General features: G+C 40.9%; 2 protein-coding genes across 2 annotated transcripts; both read right to left on the bottom strand.

Moving 5' to 3' along the window:
* Window positions 1-943: 943 nt before the first annotated feature.
* Window positions 944-18,716, bottom strand: LOC101843254 (olfactory receptor 5A2). Its single transcript, XM_040747038.1, is given in 4 exon segments — window positions 944-2,717; window positions 2,720-3,673; window positions 5,455-5,596; window positions 18,475-18,716. Coding segments are annotated over 3 exon segments (1,038 nt in total). The 5' UTR covers window positions 5,462-5,596; window positions 18,475-18,716; the 3' UTR covers window positions 944-2,640.
* Window positions 18,717-22,371: 3,655 nt separating this feature from the next.
* Window positions 22,372-23,319, bottom strand: LOC101832317 (olfactory receptor 5AN1). The gene has a single exon (XM_005063805.3). It carries the CDS (start codon window positions 23,317-23,319, stop codon window positions 22,372-22,374), a length of 948 nt encoding a protein of 315 aa, XP_005063862.2.
* Window positions 23,320-23,519: the final 200 nt, after the last annotated feature.

Below are 23,519 nucleotides of genomic sequence, written 5' to 3'. Positions count from 1 at the left end.
GCCCACAATCCCACCACCAGAGAGTCTGTGGTGCAGGGAGGACCCTAAGAGAGATATGCATGGTAATCTGGAGAATGGTTAGGAGATGTGATCTCCTAATTGGTTTGGGGGGAGAAAGGGAGCATAGAAGGAGATGGGCGAAAGAGAAGCAGAAAAGAGGAGGGGAGAGGAAGACATGGGAGAGCAGGAATGTTGAGCCAGGGTAAGAATAGAGGAGAAAAGGATGGGAGATACCAGAAAAGAGGGAGCCTGTATAATTTGGAGGAGAGATCTGGCACAAGTGAGATCTTCACAGATCTACAAGAATGATACCAAATGGTATTAAGGCTATCTTTAATGCCCTCCCATGATAATGAGAATGATGACTACCTTATATGCCATCCTAGAACTCTCATTCAGTGGCTGATGGAGGCAGAGGCAGAGGCAGACACCCACAGCTATGAACTGAATTGAACTCCTGGAACCTAGTTGCAAAGAAGAGTAATGACCAAAGGAATCAAGATCAGGCGGGCCAAACCCACAGAGGCAGCTGACCTAAACAAGGGGGAGCACATGGACCCCAGACTCATGACTGAGGGGCCAGCATGGGACTGATCCAGACACCCTCCCACTGAACCTGAGTGACAGAGAGGAGGCCTTGGCAATCTGTGGGGCCTTGGAAAGTGGAGCAGTATTTATTCCTGGCATACAGATGGACTCTGGGGAACCCATACCACATGGAGGGATGCTCTCTCAGCCTGGACACATGGGGAAGAACATGGGCCCTTCCTGGGATGATGTGGCAGACTCTGAAAATCCCTCATGGAGGCCCTTGCCCTCCCTGGGGAGCGGAGGGGGAATGGAGTATGGGTGAGTGTTTGGGAGGATTTGGGAGTCGGGGAGAAGGGAAGAGAGAGGGAACTGAAAGTGACATGCATAAAAAGTTAAATAAAAAAACTAGACATCACACAAACACACACACATGCTTTAATTCATAATTAAAGATAGTAAAATAATGAAACTCAAAAAAGGAACCCTAACCATACAAGTACCTATACACTGTTCTTTGGCAAACCATTAATATTTTGAATGAACATAAGTATGAAGGCTTTAGATAAAATAATGTATTTCTTTTTTTTTTGTTTTTTTGTTTTTTGTTTTTACGAGACAGGGTTTCTCTGTATTGTTTCGGAGGCTATCAGTCCAGCCTGGCCTCGAACGCACAAAGATCCGCCTGCCTCTGCCTCCCGAGTGCTGGGATTAAAGGCGTGCGCCACCACCGCCCGGCTAATGTATTTCTTTTAAAAATATAACCTGATAGTTTCTTTAAAAATTTCTACAAGTATATAATGTGTTTGGATCATATTCACCTTCCATTATTCTCTCTTGTCCCCCTTATTTTCCTTCTGGAAATATTATTCTTCACAACACTTCCTGCTCTTCTTTTCATGGTTTTTTGGTCTCATTTTAAAATAGCCCACTGAGTTTAACTGCAATTTATTGCATTTGCATGGATGTGAAGCTGTTTACTGGATCTTGGACAGTTTAACAGAGGGAAATAAAGAAATGAAGAAATGTGGCCCCACTCTATCTCAGGAACCATTAGCTTCCAATGATTCTTAAGTTAGGAGTATATAGGACATTGGAGGACTCTATCTCCTGTAGATCTTGTACAGGTAACCAAAGTTGCTGTGAATTCAGGAGTTCAATAGCCATGTCATTTTTAGAAGATAGAATTTCATAGCACTCACCCCCAAGCTCATGCTTTTGCATTCCTTTTTCTCCTTGTCCATGTTATTCCCAGAACCTTGGGGGACAGAGCAGGTCATATAAATGCACCATTTAAAGTTGAACACTCAAAAGTCACTTATTCTCAGCACCTTGACCAGTCATGAATCTCTGTTTAATCAGCTTCCACTAACAAAAGACTTCTCTGACAAAGACTAAGAGCTGCATTATTTAAGGATATAAGCATAAATACTTGGAAGGCAGTTTCCATACTTTTTGTTTGCTTTTAAACTGAGACTCACTGTGTAGCCTGGCTGGTTTGTAATCTACTTTGTAGACCAGGCTGGTCTTGAACTCACAGAGATCAGCCTGCTTCTGTGTCAAGTGCTGGGATTTAAGGCATAAGATATCATGCCCAGAACTACATATCCATTTGTTAGTAGTGAATTATCAGGAAACTCTCACAAAGTGGTGTGACCTCCTTAGCCACAGTCTTTAGGTCATGTTTATAGTACCAGGTGCATATATTCCCTCCAATAGAACAGGTTTCAGATCCAACCAGGAAATTATAGACTTCCTCTAGAATATTCGTGCCACTCTTGGTCCAGAGAGCATATATTATCAATCAGTTGGCTATTGTAATAGGCAAGGTCCTTGGCTAGGTGATATTGTTGATGACTTCCCTCCTAACAGCCTATATAACACCCTGTGGTGCTATTGATGGTAGCCAGCAAGGAGGAGGCTTCCATCTGAGCTCCAGCTCAATTTCTCATGTCTCATATCTAAAGTACAGACAAGTGGTATTTTGATGTTATAGAATATTATTTTGTCATGGTGAGGTTTTCTACTAAGGAGAACATTTGGAACCTCAATGTATTCGTGCTGTTTATCTTAGAAATCATTCAGATCATCTTGAAGATCAAGTAGTCAAAGCTACATAAATTTCTGAAACATTGATCTGTTCAGATCTTCATGTAAACAAACACTACCCAGTGTCAGAAAAATGAATGCCCATGAGAAAGTATGTAGTCCCTTTCCACAGCTTTCCTCATGGCATTTTTAATGTCCTTATTTCTGAGGCTATAGATAATGGGGTTCACCAGAGGAATCACCACAGCATAGAATACAGACACTACCTTGTCTTGGCTGAGGGAATATCTGGGACTGGGTCTCATGTACATGAAGAGACCAGAGCCATAGAAGAGGGTCACAGCAGTCAGGTGAGATGCGCTGCTGCTGAAGGCCTTGATCCTACCTTTAGCTGAGCTGATCCTTAGGACAGCAGCAACAATGTATCCATAAGAGATGAGGATCACTAGGACAGACATTACCCCCACAACAACACCAAAAATGAAGGCCAGTACCTGGCTGGTGAAGATGTCAGAGCAGGCCAAAGCCAGGACTGGAGGAAGGTCACAGAAGAAATGGTTGATTATGTTGGGCCCACAGAAATCATGCTGGTAGATAGAACATGTTTCAATCAGAGAACTAAGGAAGCCACCCATATAGGCGCCAAACACCAACTTCAAACACAGAGTATGGGACATGAGAGCCATGTAGAGCAGTGGGTTGCACACTGCAGCATACCGGTCATAGGCCATGGCTGCCAGGAGGAAGCATTCAGTCAGCCCCAGTCCACAGAAGACAAAGTATTGTGTGGCGCAGCCAACAAAGGAAATGGTGTTCTGATCTGTGATGATGTCAGAGAGCATCTTGGGGGCAGTAGAGGACGAATAACAGATGTCTAGGAAGGAGAGGTTGCTGAGGAAGAAGTACATGGGTGTGTGGAGGTGAGTGTCCATCCTGATGAGGGTGATGAGGCTCAGGTTCCAGGCTAGGGTCAGGAGGTAAATTCCCAGAAAGAGCATGAAAAGGAAAATCTTCATTTGAGGTTGATCTGAAAACCCCAGGAGGATGAATCTGGTCACAACTGTGTTGTTTCTTCCTCCAGCCATAGGCAAGCTTCCTGCTTAAAAGAAAGGATAATCCTGAGTTTAGGGAGGTTGTGTTTGTAACTTTAAGAAGAACAACTTGGGGCTGGAGATCTAACTCAGTTGATAGACTGCTTGTATGGCATGCACAAAGGCATGACTTTGATTCCCAGTACCACATAAACTGGGAATGCTGACTGAAAACGATTAGAAATTCATCATGACTCTTGACTATATAGTTACTTCAAAGCCAACACATGGCACTCTGTCTAAAATAAAAACAAAACAAAACATGGTACTGTCGATTTGACTTCACCAGGAAGATATCAGCACAATTTTGAGGACCTGGGTGTGGCTCCCTAACAGCTATGAAAAAAGCCTAGCTATACATGTCTGTAATCCTGGCACTGGGCCTTGGGTTGGTATGGCAGAGACAGGAGGATGCCTGGAGCTCTCTGATCAACCAGGGTAGCAGCAAAATCAGTGAACTCAAAAGACGCTTGTTTAGAAAATCAGGTGACGAGTCATTAAGGAATATGCTTTGTTTAGAAAATCAGGTGACGAGTCATTAAGGAATATGCTTTGTTTAGAAAATCAGGTGACGAGTCATTAAGGAATATGCTTTGTTTAGAAAATCAGGTGACGAGTCATTAAGGAATGTGCTTTCTGTTCACCTCTGGCCTTCGCATGCATGTTCCCTTTACACACTTTCACACGCATGAACATGTATCACACACACATACACACACACACAGAGGTTGGGGTCTGGAAGATCACAAACTATTAACAATTCCAGACAGACATCTGGACAAACAAGTTGTCACCTTAAGATAATTCATTGGCATTATTTAAAATCTGTATGGTATATGTCTTGTTAACTAAAAGAGATATAGTCTAATGGAGTAAAAACAGACTAGAAGTGAGAAACAGGATTTTGTCCCCAGCAACTTTCCAGCAGTGGAAAGCCCTTCTCCTCCCCAGAGCTTCACTTTACCAAAGCAAAAATTGACAAGTTCGAATCAGCTGTGTTTCAGGTCCTTTTGGAATTAAGTTTTCTGTGGCTACTTTAGACTTCCTGACTTAAAAATATAAGCCAAAGCAAGGTAAAATAAAGTTGATTGTTTTGATGCTTTATATATATTTAACATAAGACTCTAGAACAAGGAAATGAATATGAAAGACTATAATTTTTGAAGTGTGTCTATGTGTATGGGAGGGGCAGGGAATCAAATCATAGTTTAACAATTTATTTTTCCACATAACAAAACCAAGACAAAAATATATATACGTACATCTGAAGATTAGAAAATAGTTAAAAGTTTTCCTATAAGTCACTACACAAAATTAATAGAAAGATGAAAATTTGGATTTTACCAATTTAACCATCATAGATACAGGATAGAAGGGCTATAATTTCTGTGAGTTGGGAGAGAAAATTCCAGAAGTGACTGATACTGGCTTAGCTGTGGGTCAAGAAGTGCCAGGCACCAGGATTTCCCAGAGAAAAGTAAATGGAAGAAAGAGGGTTTTGTTAGGACAGTGATCAGCAAATTTCAGCTTAGATATCTTCAGCCAGATCAGATTATTATTCTAAACACATGAGGTAAGCCTGTGCACACTTGACAGTTAAGAAAGACAGGTTGATAGTTGTGTCAGGACAAAAGTGAACACAGATGTGGTCTAAAAAGGCTAAAGAGCCTTTGCCACGATTCATCTGTGAAGTTCGAGTTGTTGATATTTTCTCACTTCTATGGTATCTGACTGTCCATGCTTGCCTCTGTGCAAGCATGCCTCTAAACTGTTTCTTGTCACTCACGTTGCATCTGCTTCTGATCTGGAGTAGTCTAAGATGTTGAATCTCCCCTCAAGTCACGGGCATCTGGCAAATATTTATGGAATGGACGAATGTGTTCCATTGTTATCCTCAGTTCAACCCAGTGGCCGGTCAGTTATTATGCCTGGAATGTTATAATAAAATACATGTATGTATATATTGGTTTTTTGAGACAGGGTTTCTCTGTGGCTTTGGAGGCTGTCCTAGAACAAGCTCTTGTAGACCAGACTGGTCTAGAACTGGGATTAAAGGCATGTACCACCCCCGTCCCATAATATATATTTTTAGTCATAAACAATAATGTTAACATACAATAACAATCATAATATAATTGTGAATACCTATTTAATAGTTGCTAAGTACCAGGCATGGTTGTAAGGACTCAATATGTACAAAGCCTGACCTATGCAGCCTTAGGACTTGGCAGTGTTTCTCTGCCCTTTTACAGATTAGAGCTGGGATAAGCTGAAATGTTGTATTTTTCTGGAGATGAAGTGGAAAGGAATGAGTTAGACTTACTGAATTTTTTTAGGCAGAAGTATCTTGAGATCTGTGCCACAAGAGAAGGTGTTAGTGGCTTTCCATCCATGACCTCTTCTGTAATCTGTTTATTTTGCATTTCCCACTGCGGTGTGCTTCATTTCTGGTTTCATCATTTTTTAAAAAGCTCATTGACTTTATGTAAACAAAAATGCATACTTATGGAATGCCTGCTCCTTTGTTACTAAAGTTTCCAAATGACTTGTGGGAGTTTGCTACTTTAATGGGTAGAGATAGCCCCTCTCCACCTCCCAGAGGGTGCCCACTGCAACCACTCCCGGGTCCAAAGTGTGAAGCTGAACAGTCATTAGAACTAACATCTTCTGAGTACTAATTGTCCTCTGGAGTGATGGCGATGGGACTGGCTGCCCTTTACCAAGGTCCCCCACCTTATTCTCCTGTGAGAATTCCCTTCTTTGGGTCCAAGAAACTTCCTCTTATGTTAAAGGACAGGCTTTCACTTTAAGAAGTCTTCCCCACACATAAAGAGACTAAGACTCGAGCATAGTTGTTAGGAACAAAAGTTTCCATTGGGATATTTTAGATTAAAGTTTAACTGTGGCCTCTTTCTTACCAACATAAAACAAATGTGAAATAGTTTACTCGATTAAACATCAGCTTCTCTATTTGTAAAAGTGATACACACACACACACACAAACAACTTCTGCCCCAAAGGAGGGTGTTGAGGTCATTATATAAAATGTGAATAAGAATGTCTTTTTCACACGGTGCTTGATAAATAGAAATCACTCCAGGGATGTAAAGTAATAACATGAATAACTCTGTGTCTTGAGTCATGATCAAGTAGTGTATTTCCTTTCTGCCTGGCTTTAAAAAATCACTTTTTTGTGTGTATGAGTGCTTGCCTGTATGTGTGTTTATGCATTATGTAAATACCTGTGGAGATCAGAAGAAGGCATTGGATCCCTCAGGAGAAATGGAGTTATAGATGGTTGGGAGCTTCTTTTTTTATTTTTTATTATTTATTTTGAAGTTTAAATTTAGATTAGAAACAAGATTGCTTCACAAGTCAGTTCCAGGTCCCTCTCCATTTCCCTCCCCTCCTCCCGTGTCCTTCCCCCAAACCCCCCAATATCCCCTCATTTCCCCAGGGAGGGTAAGGCCCTCAATGGGGGTGTCCACAGTCTGTCATTTCATCCAGGGCAGGGCCCAGACCATCCCCCAAGAGTTCAGGGTGAGAGTGCATCTCACATTGTTGGATGGGAGTCCAAAGTCCATGTGTATACTCGGGATGAATACTGATCTACTGCCCAAGGCTCAATAGATTACCTAGGCCTCCTCAATGACACCCCCAGTCAGGGGGTCTTGATCAGTCCCATGCTGCATTCCTAGGCATTAGCCTGGAATTCAAGAGTTAACCCTTGTCAGGTCAGCTGTTTCTGGGGGTTAAAGCAGCCCAGTCTTAATCCCTTTGGTCATCAGTCCTCCCTCTCTGTTACTGGCTTTCTTGAGTTCAGCTCAGTGCTTAGCCATGGGAGTCTGCCTCTTCTTCCATCAGCCACAAAATGAAGGTTCTGTTTCCCAGACTCTCTGGCCGAGGGATTGTAGGCTGGCACTCCCCAGATCTATGTCTAAAATCCATATATGAGAGAATACATGCCATGTTTCTCTTTTTGTGACTGCATTACCTCACTCAGGATGGTTTCTTCTAGTGTCATCCATTTGCCTGCAAATCTCAGGATTCCACTTTTTCCTGCTGAATAGTACTCCATTGTGTAAATGTACCACATTTTCTCTATCCACTCTTCAGGTGAGGGGCATCTAGGTTGCTTCCAAGTTCTGGCTATTAAAAATAATGCTGCTATGAACATAGTGGAACAGACATCCTTGTTGTATGAATGGACATCTTTTGGATATATGCCTAAGAGTGGAGTTGCTGGATCTTGTGGTAGGTTTATTCCCATTTCTCTGAGGAATCTCCATACTGATTTCCAAAGTGGCTGAACCAGTTGGCACTCCCACCAGCAATGGAGGAGTGTCCCCCTTTCACCACATCCTCTCCAGCATAAATTGTCATTGGTGTTTTTGATTTTAGCCATTTTGACAGGAGTGAGATGGTATCTCAGAGTTGTTTTTATTTGCATTTCCCGGATGGCTAAGGATGTTGAGCACTTTCTCAAGTGCCTCTCAGCCATTTTTAGACTCCTCTATTGAGAATTCTCTATTTAGTTCTGTAGGCCACTTTTTAATTGGATCTTTTGGTGTTCTGGAGAATTACTTCTTGATTTCTTTGTAAATTTTGGAGATCAGCCCTCTGTCAGATGTGGGGTTAGTGAATATTTTTCCCATTCTGTGGGCGGCCTTTTTGTCTTGCTGACTATGTCCTTTGCCTTACAGGAGCTTCTCAGTTTCAGGAGGTCCCATTTATTAATTGTTAATCTCACTGTCTGTGCTACTGCTGTCATGTTCAGGAAGCTGTCTCCTTTACCAATTCATTCAAGGGTACCACCCACTTTCTCTTCTAAGAGGTTCAGTGTGGCTGGATTTATGTTGAGGTCTTTGATCCATTTGTACTTAAGTTGTGTGCTTGGCGATAGACATGGATCGATCTGCAGTCTTCTACATGCCAACCTCCAGTTATGCCAGCACCATTTGTTGAAGATGCTTTCTTTATTCCATTGTATATTTTTAGCTTCATGTTCATACATGTGTGGGTTAATATCAGGGTTTTCAATTCGATTCCATTGGTCTACCTGTCTATTTTTGTGCCAATACCAAGCTGTTTTCAGGACTGTAGCTCTATAATAGAGCTTGAAGTCAGGGATGGTGATGCCTCCCGACGTTGCCTTGTTGAACAGGGTTGTTTTGGCTATCCTGGGTCTTTTGTTTTTCCATACAAAATTGATTATTGTTCTTTCAAAGTCTGTGAAGAATTGTGCTGGGATTTTAATGGAGATTGCATTGAATCTGTAGATTGCTTTTGGCAGGATTGCTATTTTTACTACATTGATCCTACCTATCCAAGAGCATGGGAGATCTTTCCATTTTCTGAGGGCTTCTTTAATTTCTTTCTTTAAAGATTCAAAGTTCTTGCGATACAGGTGTTTCACTTGTTTGGTTAGCATTACCCCAAGGTATTTAATATTGTTTGTGGCAATTGTAAAGGGTGATGTTTCTCTGATTTCTTTTTCAGCCCTTTTATCATCTGTATATAGTAGGGCTACTGATTTTCTTGAGTTGATCTTGTAGCCTGCCACTTTGCTGAAGGTGTTGGTGTTAATCAGCTCTAAGAGTTCCCTGGTAGAATTCTTTGGGTAGTTTATTTAAACTATCATATCATCTGCAAAGAGTGAAAGTTTGACCTCTTCCTTCCCAATTTGTATCCCCTTGATCTTCTTTTGTTGTAGTGTGGCTCTGGCTAGAACTTCAAGTACAATGTTAAAAAAGGTATGGAGAGAGTGGACATCCTTGTCTTGCTCCTGATTTTAGAGGAATCGCGTTGAGTTTCTGTCCATTTAGTTTGATGTTGGCTGTTGGTTTGCTGTATATAGCTTTCATTATGTTTAAGTATGTTCCTGTTATCTCAGATCTGTCCAAGACCTTTATCATAAAGGGGTGTTGGATTTTGTCAAAGGCTTTTTCAGGATCTAGTGAGATGATCATGTGATTTTTGTTTTTCAGCTTGTCTATATGGTGGATTACATTGATGGATTTTCGTATGTTGAACCATCCCTGCATCCCTGGGATGAAACCTACTTGATCGTGGTGAATGAGTGTTTTGATGTGTTCTTGGATCTGATTTGTCAGTATTTTATTGAGTATTTTTGCATCAATGCTCATGAGGGATATTGGTCTGAAGTTCTCTTTCTTAGTTGTCTTAGTTGTGTCTTTGTGTGGTTTGGGGATCAAGGTTATTGAAGCCTCATAGAAAGATTTTGGCAAAGACCCTTCTGCTTCTATTGCATGGACTAATTTGAGAAGAATTGGTATAAGCTGTTCTTTGAATTTCTGGTAGACTCTGCACTAAGGCCATCTGGACCTGGGCTTTTTCTGGTTGGGAGACTTCTGATGAGTCTTTCTGTTTCCATAGGGGCTATAGGTCTATTTAAATTGCTTATCTATTCTTGATTTAATTTTGGCAAGTGATAGCTATCCAGGAAGTCGTCCATTTCCTTTAAATTTTCGAATTTTGTGAAGTACAGGTTTTCAAAGTATGACCTGATGATTCTCTGAATTTCCTCAGGGTCCGTTGTTATGTCTCCCTTTTCATTTCTGATTTTGTTAATTTGCATGTTCACTCTCTGCTGTTTGGTAAGTTTGGACAAAGGTTTGTCTATCTTGTTGATTTTCTCAAAGAACCAACTCTTTGTTGCATTGACTCTTTGTATTGTTTTCCTAGTTTGTACTTTATTGATTTCAGCCCTCAATTTGATTATTTCCTGGCATCTACTCCTCCTGGGTGAGTTTGCTTCTTTGTGTTCTAGAGCTTTCAGCTGTGCTGTTAATTCTCTAGTAAAACTATTCTCCAGTTTCTTCATGTGGGCACTTATTGCAATGAACTTCCCCCGTAGCACTGCCTTCAAAGTGTCCCATAAGTTTGGGTATGTTGTGTCTTCAGTCTCATTGAATTCTAGGAAGTCTTTAATTTCTTTTCTTATTCCTTCTTTGACCCAGGAGTGGTTCAGTTGTGCATTATTCAATTCCCCTGAGTTTGTAGGCTTTCTGCAATTTGTGTTGTTGCTGAATTCTAATTTTAAAGCATGGTGGTCTGACAATATGCATGGAGTTATTCCAGCTTTTTTGAAACTGCTGAGGTTGGATATGTTGCCAAGTATGTGGTTGATTTTTGAGAAGGTTCCATGTGGTGGTGAGATGTTTATGTGGATGAAACGTTCTATAGATGTCTGTTAATCCCAGTTGGGTCATTACTTCTATTAGATCCTTTGCTTCTTTGTTGAGTTTCTGTCTGGTATTCCTGTCTAGTGGTGAGAGTGTTGTGTTGAAATCTCCCACTATAAGTGTGTGGGGCTTTATATGTAATTTTAGTTTTAGTAATGTTTCTTTTACAAATGTGGATGCCTTTGTATTTGGGGCATAGATGTTCAGGATAGGCACTTCATCCTGGTGGTTTTCACCTGTGATGAGTATGTAATGCCCTCCTTCATCTCTTTTGATTGATTTCTTTTTAAAGTCTAATTTGTTAGATATTAGGATTGCTACCCCTGCTTGTTTCTTGGGTTCATTTGATTGGAAAATTTTTCCCAACCTTTAATTCTCAGGTAATGTCTGTCTTTGAAGATGAGGTATGTTTCTTGTATGCAGCAGAAGGATGTGTTCTGTCTTCGAATCCATTCTGCTAGCCTGTGTCTTTTTATGGGTGAGTTAAGGCCATTAATGTTGAGGGATATTAATGACCATTGATTGCTCATTCTTCTTCGATATGGAATGGTTGGTGGTAGTCGAATTATGTGTGGAATTTCACCCCTTTGTTGTTTTGGCTGCTGGTAGAGAGGGATCCTCTAATGCCTATGTTTTTCTGATTGTAGTTAACTTCCTTGGGTTGGAGTTTTCCTTCCAAAACTTTCTATAGGGCTGGGTTAGTTGATACATTTTGCTTTAGTCCAGTTTTGTCATGGAACATCTTGTTTTCTCCATCTATAGTGATTGAGAGCTTTGCCAGGTATAGTAGTCTGGGCTGGCATCCATGGTCTCTTAGTGTTTGTAGAATATCTATCCAGGACCTTCTGGCTTTCAGCGTTTCCATGGAGAAATTAGATGTAATTTTGATAGGTCTGCCTTTATATGTTACTTGGCCTTTTTCCTTAGCTGCTCTTAATATTCTTTATTATGTATATTTGGGGTCTTGATTATTATGTGGCAAGGGGACTTTTTTGTGATCTACTCTATTTGGTGTTCTGTAAGCTTCTTGTACCTTCATTGGCATGTCTTTCTTAAGGTTGGGAAAGTTTTCTTCTATGATTTTGTTGAATATGTTTTCTGCCCCTTTGAGGTGGTTTTCTTCTTCTATACCTATTATTCTTAGGTTTGGTCTTTTCATGGTGTCCCATATTTCCTGGATGTTTTGTGTTAGGGTTTGTTGGACTTAAGATTTTCTTTGGTTGATGAATCCATTTCTCCTAGTGTATCTTCATCACCTGAGATTCTTCCATCTCTTGTATTCTGTTGGTAATGCTTGTAACGGTAGTACTTAACCGTTTGCCCAGCTTTTCTATTTCTTGCCTTTCTTCAGATTGTGTTTTTTTGTTGTCTCTATTTCAGTTTTCAAGCTTTGCCCTGTTTGCATTGTTTCTTGCAATTTTCAGTTTATCTTTTCGTCAATTTGTTGCCTTTTATGACTTTTTTGGTTTGGTATTGTTTCCATTTCTTGCATTTTTTCATTTGCTTTTTTTCCAGTTCTTGTATTTTTTGGTTTGTTTTGTCTTCCATTTCCTGCCTGTTTTGGTTTGTTTCTTCTTCCATTTCTTTCATTTTTTGCTTTGTATTTTCTTCCATTTCTTGCCTTTTTTTGCTTTGTTTCTTGTTCCATTTCCTGCCTTTTTTGCTTTGTTTCTTCTTCCATTTCTTGCATTTTTTGGTTTGTTTTTTCTTCCATTTCTTGCATGTTTTAGTTTGTTTTTTCATCCATTTCTTTGAGAGATTTTCCTATATCCTCTTTTAGGGCCTCTATCATTTTCATGAAAGTGGTTTTAAGGTCATTCTCTTCTGCTTCATTTGCATTGGAATGTTGGAGTCTTGCTGGTGTGGAGTCTCTAGAATCTGGTGGTGTCATAGTTGTTTTTCTGTTGCTGAGTGTGTTTTTGTATTGTCTCTTTCCCATCTCTTCTTCTAGTGGGTGCAGAAAGAGCCCCTTACTGGTCTGATGGTTAGGGGGCCAGAGTTCCCTTTTGGTGGGTGCTAGCATGTCCAATAATCTGGTAGTTCTTCTATTCCTTGTCCTCGTTCTGGTCCCGTGGGTGGAGAAGCCTCCCACAAGGTCCCCTGGTCCTTTTGCTGGTCTCGTTGGTGAGAGAGAAGACCTGGAGTCTGGGGTGTTTGGCTCCCACCAGGATTGGAAGCTCTGTGCAGTTCCCAGGTGGTCCCCAGGCACTGGAACACAGGCCCATATGCAGAGCCTGTTGTACCGGGTCCTTCCGGAACAGCTGGTCCCCTGGTCTCCCTGGCTCCTCTGGTTTCCTTGTCTTGTTGGTCATTCATGAGCTTCTACATGGCTGCTTTGCAAGTGCTCTGAATCACTGAACCATCGCTCTAGCATCAAATGACTTATAAATGTGGTTTACTTTCATTGGAATGAAAACAATTAATTTAATTTTTAATGTCTAGGTATTACTCCCAGTAATGTCACTGCCCACCAATGGCAAGTTAGTTAAGTCTATTGGGACTGAGCAAACTGAACTATCTTGAAAGGATCCCTGGAACTCTGAAAACCTCACATGGAATCCCCATTAAAATACAGGCCCAATTCTTCACAGTCCTTGAAAGAACAATAATCAACTTTATATGGAAAAACAAAAGACCCTGGATAGCCAAAACAACCCTGTACAATAAAGGAACTTCCATTGGCATCACCATCCCTGACTTCAAGCTCCATTATAGAGCTATAGTCCTAAAAACAGCTTGATATTGGCACAGAAATATATAGGTAAACCAATGGAATGAAATAGAAAACCCTGGTATTAACCCACACTCCTATGAATACTTGATTTTTGACAAAGAAGCAAAAATTATACACTGGAAAAAATAAGGCATCTTCAACAAATGGTACTGGCATAACTGGATGCTGGCATGTAAAAGACTGTAGATAGATCCATGTCTATCGCCATGCAGAAAACTTAAGTCCAAATAGATCAAAGACCTCAGCATAAATCCAGCCACACTGAACCTCTTAGAAGATAAAGTGAGAGGTACTCTTGAATGAATTGGTCAGGAGACCGCTTCCTGAATATAACACCAGTAGCACAGACACTAAGATCAACAATTAATAAATGGGACCTCCTGAAACTGAGAAGCTTCTGAAAGGCAAAGCACACAATCAACAAGACAAAAAGGCAGCCCACAGAATGGGAAAAGATATTCACTAACCCCGTATCTGACAGAGGGATGATCTCCAAAATTTATAAAGAACTCATGAAGCAATTCTCAAAAACATCAAAGGATCCATTTTAAAAGTGGGGTACAGAACTAAACAGAGAACTCTCAATAGAGGAGTCTAAAATGGCTGAGAGGCACTTAAGAAAATGCTCAGCATCCTTAGCCATTAGGGAAATGCAAATCAAAACAACTCTGAGATACCATCTCACTCCTGTCAGAATGGCTAAAATCAAAAACACCAAAGACAGTTTATGCTGGAGAGGTTATGAAGAAAGGGGAACACTCTTTCACTGCTGGTGGGAGTGCCAACTGGTTCAGCCACTTTGGAAATCAGTATGGAGATTCCTCAGGAAAATGAGAATCAGTCTACCACAAGACCCAGCAATTCCACTCTTAGGCATATACCAAAAAGATGCACATTCATACAACAAGGACATCTGTTCCACTATGTTCATATTTGTAATAGCCAGAAACTGGAAGCAACCTAGATGCCCCTCAGCTGAAGAGAGGAAAGAGAAAATGTGGTACATATACAATGAAGTACTATTCAGTGGAAAAAACAATGGAATTTTAAAATTTGCAGGCAAATGGATGGCACTAGAGGAAACTATCCTGAGTAAGGAAACCCAGTCACAAAAAGACAAACATGATATGTACTCACTCATATATTGATTTTAGACATGAAGCAGCGGAGTGTCAGGCTACAATCTCACAACCAGAAAGTCTGGGAAACAGAGAGGACTCTGGGATGCATGGTACCCCAGAGCAGAGGAATGGAACAGGATCTCCTGAGTGGACTGGGAGCATGGGAGGAGGAGACAGGGAGCAGGGATAAAGTGAGGGGGAGAAGAGAAGGAGAGAGTAGGACATGGGGGAGCAGGAAGTTTGAGTCAGGGAAAGAATAGAGGAGAAAAGGATGAGAGATACCATAACAGAGTGAGTCATTATAGGTTGAGGAGAGATCTGGTACTAATGTGATTTCCAGAGAACTACCAGGATGACACCAACTGACAATCTAAGCAATAGTGGAGAGGCAATCTTAAAAGCCCTTCCCCGACAATGAGATTGTCAACTACCTTGTATGCCATCCTAGAGTCTTCATCCAGTGACTGATGGAAGCAAAGGCAGATACACATAGCTAAACACTGAACTGAACTCCTGGAACCTGCGTGCAGAGAGGGAGGAGTAATGAGCAAAGGGGTCATGACCAGGCAGGTGAAACCCACAAAAACAGTTGACCTGAACAACAGGGAGCTCATGGTCCCCAGACTGATGGCTGAGAGGTCAGCATGAAACTGATCCAGAACTCCTGAACTTGGGTGTCAGTGAGGAGGCCTCTGTAATCTTTGGGGCCTCAGGTACTAGATCAGCATTTAGCCCTGGCATCTGAATGGATTTTGGGAGGCCATTCCATATGGAGGGATGTTTTCTCAGCCTGGACACATGGGGGAGGACTTAGGCCCTGCCCTGGATGATATTACAGACTTTAGAGATCCCCCATGAAGGGCCTCATCCTCTTTGGAGAGTTGAGTGGGGATTGGTTGGGGAATTGGGAGGATTGGTGGTGTGATTAGGAAGGGAGGGAGAAGGAGAGGGAGCTGGGATTGACCTGTGAAGCTTGTTTCTTATTTAAATAAGAAAATTCTAAAAAAATAAAGAAAAAGAAAATTTTAAAAAACTATAGTAAGAACATGGTACTTGTATAAAAACAAATGTAAAAGGAGTTTCAGAATATGGCCATGCTCTTCCAAGTACTTATTACTCGCTTAGAGGACCTTTGTTCTCTGGGCACTCATAGGAAGCGCCTTACAGTCACCTTCAAATCCATCTTCACGGGATGTCTTTTACTGACCACCTGGATCATTGCACTACATTTGACAGACAGGAAGGTACATACATGAGTGAAAATAAATTTCTTTTATAAACAAAACAAACAAGACCAGTACATAGGGTGACTAAACAGGATGGAGAATTCTGAATTAAATATACGCACACCAAGTGTTGGGAGCTGCAGTGTACCGCGCCTATAGATGGCATCGGTTTCCGCATCCCGCCAGCCCGACTGTGAGTGCTCTCAGTAAGTAAACAACTCCTTATTAGGAGTAAGGCCACGTACCCTTCTAGATCTGCTTGGTGACAACCCATCCTAGCATGTAGATGATTGGCTATCGCTGAGTATATTAAGCCCCAACTCCCTGGGGTCGGGGCCACTCCCTGTAAGCAAGTTTCCCGAATAAACTGTGAGAAGAAGATTCCTCGTTGCCGTGTCATTCTTGTTGGTCGAGGGTGGTCGTGACAACCAAGTATTACTTCTTTCCCCTAGGGATTGAACCTGAGGCCCCATACGTGCTAAGTAAGCAATTTACTATTGGGCAGTTTTCTCAGACCTACAGCCAATTTAATTTTTTACATTTTCCAGGAACATACTAAGGATCAATTACTTAAGCAATGCTAGGAAAACTACAGTTCTATGCACAGAAAAATTATTTAGAAATATATGTCTCATAATGCACAAAAATGAACTCAAAATGTATTAAAGATTCAAACTATGAAACCATCAGAAGATCCAAAGGAAAAACCTCAGGATGTTGGTCTAGGAGGTTGTAATCAATAAAATCTCAAAATCAAGGGGAAAAAATCCATACCAACCAAACTGAATCAGTGTAAATGAAAAGCTTTCATATAGGAATGAAAACAACAAACAGATTCAGAGACAACCTACACAATGGGGGAAGATATTTATAAGTAATATATTTGACAAATGGAGCTTATTTAAAATATGTAATTAACTTGAACAACTTAATAGCTAAATTCCTCCAACTAGAGTTTTTAAAATGGGGGAAAATGTGTACAGTTTGAAAAATATGAGAAGAATTTAATATCATCAGAGGTATGCAAGTTAAATCAAAATCAACTCATTCCAGTTATAATGAGAATTATGAAAAAGACAAAAGTCGGTTGTGAGAATGTAGAGATGCATTCTACATATAGTAGGTGGGAATTAGTGTTGTGGGTCATGAAAAAACAGTATAAACATCCCTCAACAAGGTGAACACTCATATGACTGAGCAACCCCAATATCTTGAGAATTTGTCTCCTACAGGACAACTTCAAGGGATATTTAAAATAAAAGTAGGTGACTACCAGCTGAGGGGGTCGGTTAAGACACAACAGTATAAATCTGGTTGCTGTCAAAGAAAAGTAATATTTAGGACACACAATAAATAATTCTAATGGTTAAGATAACTGAACTAATAGTCAACTTGTCCAAATTTATTCTTTGTTCAAGAAGAAGTTCCCAGGATGCTGAGGGGTGAATGATAGATGCGATCCCTCTTGTGTGACAGTAACACTAGGCCTACTGGACAGTCATTCATTACAATAAGGTTACAAGTTGGATATGCACTTATAAAGAGAATATAAAACTATGTACAACAGCTAATGTGTTTAAATTGCTCAAAGACACCAATTAAAGTGTGCAAAAATTTGTCAAAAAAATCAGAAAGCCTTCCCTGGCAACAGCGCATTAAAGCTCACCTGAACTATCAAGGTGTTTGCCTTGCTCAACAGCTCCCCGGAACAGACGGAGAACACAGCTCTGAAGGTGCGCCAAAGACTCGGCAGTTTCCTAGGGCAAGTCTCAGGCTAAAGCAGGATGCCAGCTAACTAGTTACTTTATACATATACATATACATACATACATACACACAAACACACACACAGAAACACACACACACATATATGTATATATATATACATTGAGAGAGAGAGAGAGAGAGAGAGAGAGAGAGAGAGAGAGAGAGAGAGAGAGAGAGAGAGAGAGAGAGAGGGCATTTACAGAAAAGTGCTATCTGACCCAAGGGTACTGCCTTGACACCCTGCTATTTCCCCTCACAAACTCAGACTGCCAACACCAAGCCCTGGGCTAGTTGTGCTCCAAGGTGTCAGAAGAAAAGGCTGAGGAGATAGGGGTGCTCTGCCTCCCACTGCTCCAAAACTGTCTGCTTCACATTCCCTGGGGGTTAGGGTTTCTGATTCCCGTGCAGGGTTCCTGATCACACAAGAATCCTGGTTCAAAGGTAGCCTTTTGGGGCAGGCTATGGGGCTGCTACAGTAGAGTCTACCCAGCTTCTACAAAGACTTGGTAAAAGGTAAAAGACAGGAAGTAAGTTTTAAAAAAAGTCAGTCACCTCCGTCTCCCTTTGAAACTACCAAGGGCTTAGACCACAAGCCTGAGGCTAGGTCCACAGCTGGGCAGTTCAATCCCCTTACAAGACATAGCCACTGCCATTCACTTCTTCATACCAGGGACCTTCAGTGCTCTTACCAGAAGGGAACCCCCAAGGTATTCTTAGGGATACCTAACGATTCGGAAATTAAAGTCAACTTACAGCTCATCAACCTGTCTGCCAACCATGCAGTCCCAGGGCCAGCAGCAGCACACAAGCAATGCCTTCCTCTCCACAGCTCTGACCCACCCCTCTGGCAGAAAAAAAAAAAAAAAACCCAAATGCTAAGGAGCTGCAAAGCGCCCGAGAGGCAGGGAGTAGGAGAGTTGGAGAAGCCAAGGGTTTACATGTTAGCCCTGAATGCACTCATCTGGCTGCCAAGCGCTTCTCGGTGCTTGCTAGAAGCCTGCCACTGTTCCCTACCACCCCCACACTCCACCCCCACACTCCACCCCCACACTCCACCCCCACACTCCACCCCCACACTCCACCCCCACACTCCACCCCCACACTCCACCCCCACACTCCACCCCCACACTCCACCCCCACACTCCACCCCCACACTCCACCCCCACACTCCACCCCCACACTCCACCCCCACACTGGGAAGCCAAAGCTCCCTGCTAATCAGATACAACCAGTTAACACCCTGAAAAATATAGGAGGCCCTTGTTTAAAAAATGAGTTCTGTACTAAATGCAACACACTTCTAAGTTGGCCGGGGGGGGAGGCGGACACGGGTTCTAAGTAGACCAGTACCAGCATGTTTTCAGTTTTGGTTATAGGTTTATAATTAGACACAAAATTCACCCTGAGCTATAGTTTTGCTTTTTGGTTTTGTTTTTCTTTCAAGCCAGAGACTTAAGCATTAGTTCTACTTACAGGAAGAGTAACAAGTAACGGCACCACGAACACGAGACTCCCAGAACCACTGCCCTGTATTGTATTAATTTCAAAACAGTTTCAAGTAAGAGCTTCTTAATTAGCTTTTTGTTAGCACACAAAATGATGAATTCCATTATGACATTTCCATACATGTGTATTATTATACTTTGCTCCTGTTCGCATCTCCTATTATACTTTGTGCCACTATTTTTGCATTTGAGAAAAATGTTTAATGTTTTTTTCTCTACCATTATGAAGGCAGGATTTTTAATATGTGATTTTTTAAACCAAAAATTCAATAATTTAAGGTGATGAATATGAAAGTTGCTCTGATTTGGATATTATTTAGGGTATACATACACCAAAACATCATGATGTACTTCATAAACATGTAATGTTCTTGTAGCAATCCAAAAAATTAAAAAATAAAGACAAAAGGAAAGTAGATCTTTGCAATATTCCAGAAAAGTTCTCTAATGAATTCCACATGTATGCATCCTTCTGAAGCTCCTAGAGTCCTTCAGAAATATATTTCTCATGAATTTTTATCCATCTTTAAAGAATTATGCTCATAAGAATATGCCTGGGTGGGTGGTCACATATCCTCTATTCATATTGTATTGTTTCCTTGGCATGGAGTGAAACTCTTCATTCTCTTACATGTTCTATACACCCCGTTGTCTCTACCCTGGTCATGTGTAAACTCTTGACTATCTCTTCACTTATGGCCTTAGTCAAATGGTTTCACCTGTGAGTTTTTGTTAGCCTTGCTCCCCTAGACAACACTAAGACTCTAACAAATTTCTACAAATAACATGTGTTCATGACAGTTGGTTTAAATAAATCTGTTCAGGTCTTGAGGAACTAGCAAAACAAGGCATTATTGTTACTAATACTACAGCATAGTCCTGTTTTTAATTAAAGAGCTAGGATCACAAATCCTATGTTCTCTCCTAAATAGCAATAATTGACTAGAGAGAAGCCAGTCTGCATTCCCGCCTATTCTTCTATAAATTGTGAAACTTCTTGAAGGATATAAGCATGTAGGTAGTAACTTTTTTTTCTTTCTCTTTCTTTTTTTTTTATTTTTAGGGAGAAGAAGTTTATTCAGCTCACAATTTCAGCACATCATTTCAGGAAAGTCAAAGCAGGAACCTGAAGTAGCTCTTCATAGTCAAGAGCAGAGAGAGAATGCATGTATGCATGCATGCATATTTCTCAGCACATTTTGTTCACTGCTAGGTAATCTAGGATCCAAATATAGGGAATGGTGCCACCCATGGTAGGCTGGGTCTTCCCTGTTGATTAAAATGAACAAAACAATCACCCGTACGTGCATACAGACACACCTATAGACCAGCCCTATCCAGATAGTACCTCATTGAAGCTCTTTCTAGTTGATTCTAGATTGCATTGATTTGACTGTTGTAAGTGCTTCTTTCAAAAACATCTGACAAATGTGCAAGGGTTTATTCCTAGATGCTATAGTCTGCTTCATTGACTTGTATGTCTGTCTTCATGCTAGTACTATTCTGTCCTTACAGTATATTTTGAAAGTGTAAGTCTTCCAGCATCTCCATTTTCTTTTTTCTTCCACATATTTGTCCTCATCAATGCCCCATTGTGTCCTGTAGCTAAGAAAGGATGCTAAGGATAATTCTCATCCTTCCCTCTTTCCCACCTTCTTGTCTGTTCTGTTATCAAACTGGGTCAATTCTGTCATGTTAATGACATTTTAAAATCATTCTTTTCTTTTTTTTCTATATTTTTTGTTTAAATTAGAATGAAGCTTGTTTTACATGCCAATCCCAGTTCACTCCCCTCCCGCCTTCTCCTGCCCCCCACTAACTCCCTATCACATCCCCATTTTGCTCCCCAGAGATGGTGAGGCCTTCCATGAGAATCTTCAAAGTCTGTCATATCATTTGGAGAAGGGCCTAGGCCCTCCTCCATGTGTCTAGGCTGAGAGAGTATCCCTCTATGTGGAATGAGCTCCCAAAGTCCATTTATGTGAAGGGATAAATACTACTACCAAAGGCCCCATGTATTGCTGAGACCTCCTCACTGACACCCACATTTAGGTGGTCTGGATCAGTCCTCTGCTGGTTTCCCAGTCATCAGTCTGGGGTCCATGTACTTCCCCTTGTTCTGGTCAGCTGTTTCTGTGGTTTTCACCAGCCTGGTCTTGACCCCTTTGCTCATCACTCCTCCATCTCTGCTACTGGATTCTAGTATAATCTCAAGTGACAAAGAAACTAGAAGAAAGTAAATATGGAACAAACTAATGCCATTGTCTTTTAATACAAACTTGTTTTTACCAGCCCAAATATAGAGAAGTAATTGTGCTCTCTACACAACAGGCCATCCAAGCTCCTCTAAGACGCTTATATTCAGGGTTCAGAGTGTCTTCTGGATACTTAGTAGTTTCTTGATTATAACTGTATTTTTTTTAATTTGGAGGCCTATACAGAATTTTCCATATTTACTATTAGTCTTTAGAATATTGAGTATTCAGTAACTTAGCACAGTGAACTCATACATGTATTGCCATAAGAAATATAACAAATATTTGAAATATAAGAAGCTATTTGATAGTAAGTTGCCATATTCTATGTTAACCAAATAGTCATGCTTTAATGAGGCAAAAGAAACCACAGTATCAGATATTGCTATTGGTTTTGGAATTTAAATATGAAATTTCATCTGTACTCTAGTTTCAATAATTAAATAACCACATTCATATTAAATAGCTCTGAACAAACCACGTCCTTCATAACTACTGAAGAGTTAGACCATGTCTTTTTCACTTATCCAGTAGCTGGTGGAGATAAGAATATGACCCAAGACTTGATAGATGATTAGCATTGATTTGTCTTAGAAATACTGTAATTATCAGAAGTAGTTCATTTCCAGTAGGCACAGCCAAGCAAATGTTACTTTTATTACTTCAAACATTATGTCCACTGTTCAGAAACAAAGAACAACCCACCAGGTTTTATTATGCTGCACTGGGCCATTTGAGAGACAAGGGTTCTGGACCCAGACAGGCTCAATCAGGCATCTTCTGTAGGGACAGGTCCCAGGGCTAAGTCTTCAACTGAAGCATCAAAAATGTAAATTTGAATGTTTAGGTATTTTGTCTGGCAGATCAGTAAGAAATCTCAGAATCTTTTGTTAGAAGCATCCTGTCTTCCTTTGTAACCTCTTTACAGCACCTCTGATTTCCTTGTTCCTCAGACTGTAAACCAAAGGGTTCAACATGGGAATCATCACAGTATAGAAAACAGATGCAAATCTGTCAAAGCTGGAGGAGCCACCAGAGCTGGAACTCAAATAGACAAAGATGCTGGAGGTGTAGAATAGTGAAACTGCTGTCAGGTGAGAAGCACAGGTGTTAAATGCTTTGGCCCTGCCCTTAGCTGAAGTGATCTTCATGATGGACAAGACGATAAAGCCATAGGATATCATGATGGCTAAGGCATTTGTAAGCCCAAAAAACATTGTTAATATAGCAAGCAGGATCTGTGCAAAGAAAGTGTCAGTGCAGGATAGATTTAACAGCTGGGGCATGTCACAGAAGAAATGTCTGATGACATTAGGTCCACAGAAGTGGAGCTGCAGCAAGACACATATCTGAGATAAAGAACCTAGGAGCCCTGCTGTGTAGCTTCCCATCACCATGCGAACACAGAGGGTGGGTGACATGATTGATGAATAGAGCAGTGGGTTACAAATGGCAGCATACCTGTCATAGGCCATAGCTGTCATGAGGCAAGATTCACTCAGCCCCATAGTGGAAAAGACAAAGTATTGAACTATGCAACCCACAAAGCTGATAGTTTGTTTTTCCTGGAAGAAGTTTGAGAGCATCTTGGGGACTGTTGAGGTGATGTAGCAGAGGTCTATAAAGGACAGATTACTGAGGAAGAAATACATGGGTGTGTGGAGGTGGGAATCCATCTGTATTAAAACAAGAAGGGACAGGTTCCAGGTCAGCGTTGTAATGTAAAGTGTGAGGAACATTACAAAGAGCAGTGCTATGACTTGGGGGAAATCTGAAAAACCCAGGAGGATGAACTGGGTGATATCAGTAATATTTCTTCCTTCAGTCATTGTTTCCATGGTCCTAGTATCAGAGAGAAGAAGAATGCATGGTCGGGTCAAATGAATTAGTAGCATTTTCTGTCTCTTGCTCCAGTGAGTTTGGAAGAGGAGAAATGCTCCATTGTCCTCCTGCAGAAAAAGTCCCAGCATGTCTTCTCCAGCTGTCAATGTATTTTCCAGATCTTAACTGATTCATGCAATATCATGAGGATATTTTA

Source organism: Mesocricetus auratus, unplaced genomic scaffold (assembly GCF_017639785.1).
Source record: "Mesocricetus auratus isolate SY011 unplaced genomic scaffold, BCM_Maur_2.0 Super-Scaffold_4256, whole genome shotgun sequence".
NCBI classification, from domain to species: domain Eukaryota; kingdom Metazoa; phylum Chordata; class Mammalia; order Rodentia; family Cricetidae; genus Mesocricetus; species Mesocricetus auratus.
This window is presented reverse-complemented; position numbering and strand designations above follow the sequence as displayed.

What these genes read in the sequence shown, in the direction of transcription:
- LOC101832317 (XM_005063805.3), bottom strand. Translation starts at nt 23,319, where the DNA reads ATGGAAACAATGACTGAAGGAAGAAATATTACTGATATCACCCAGTTC.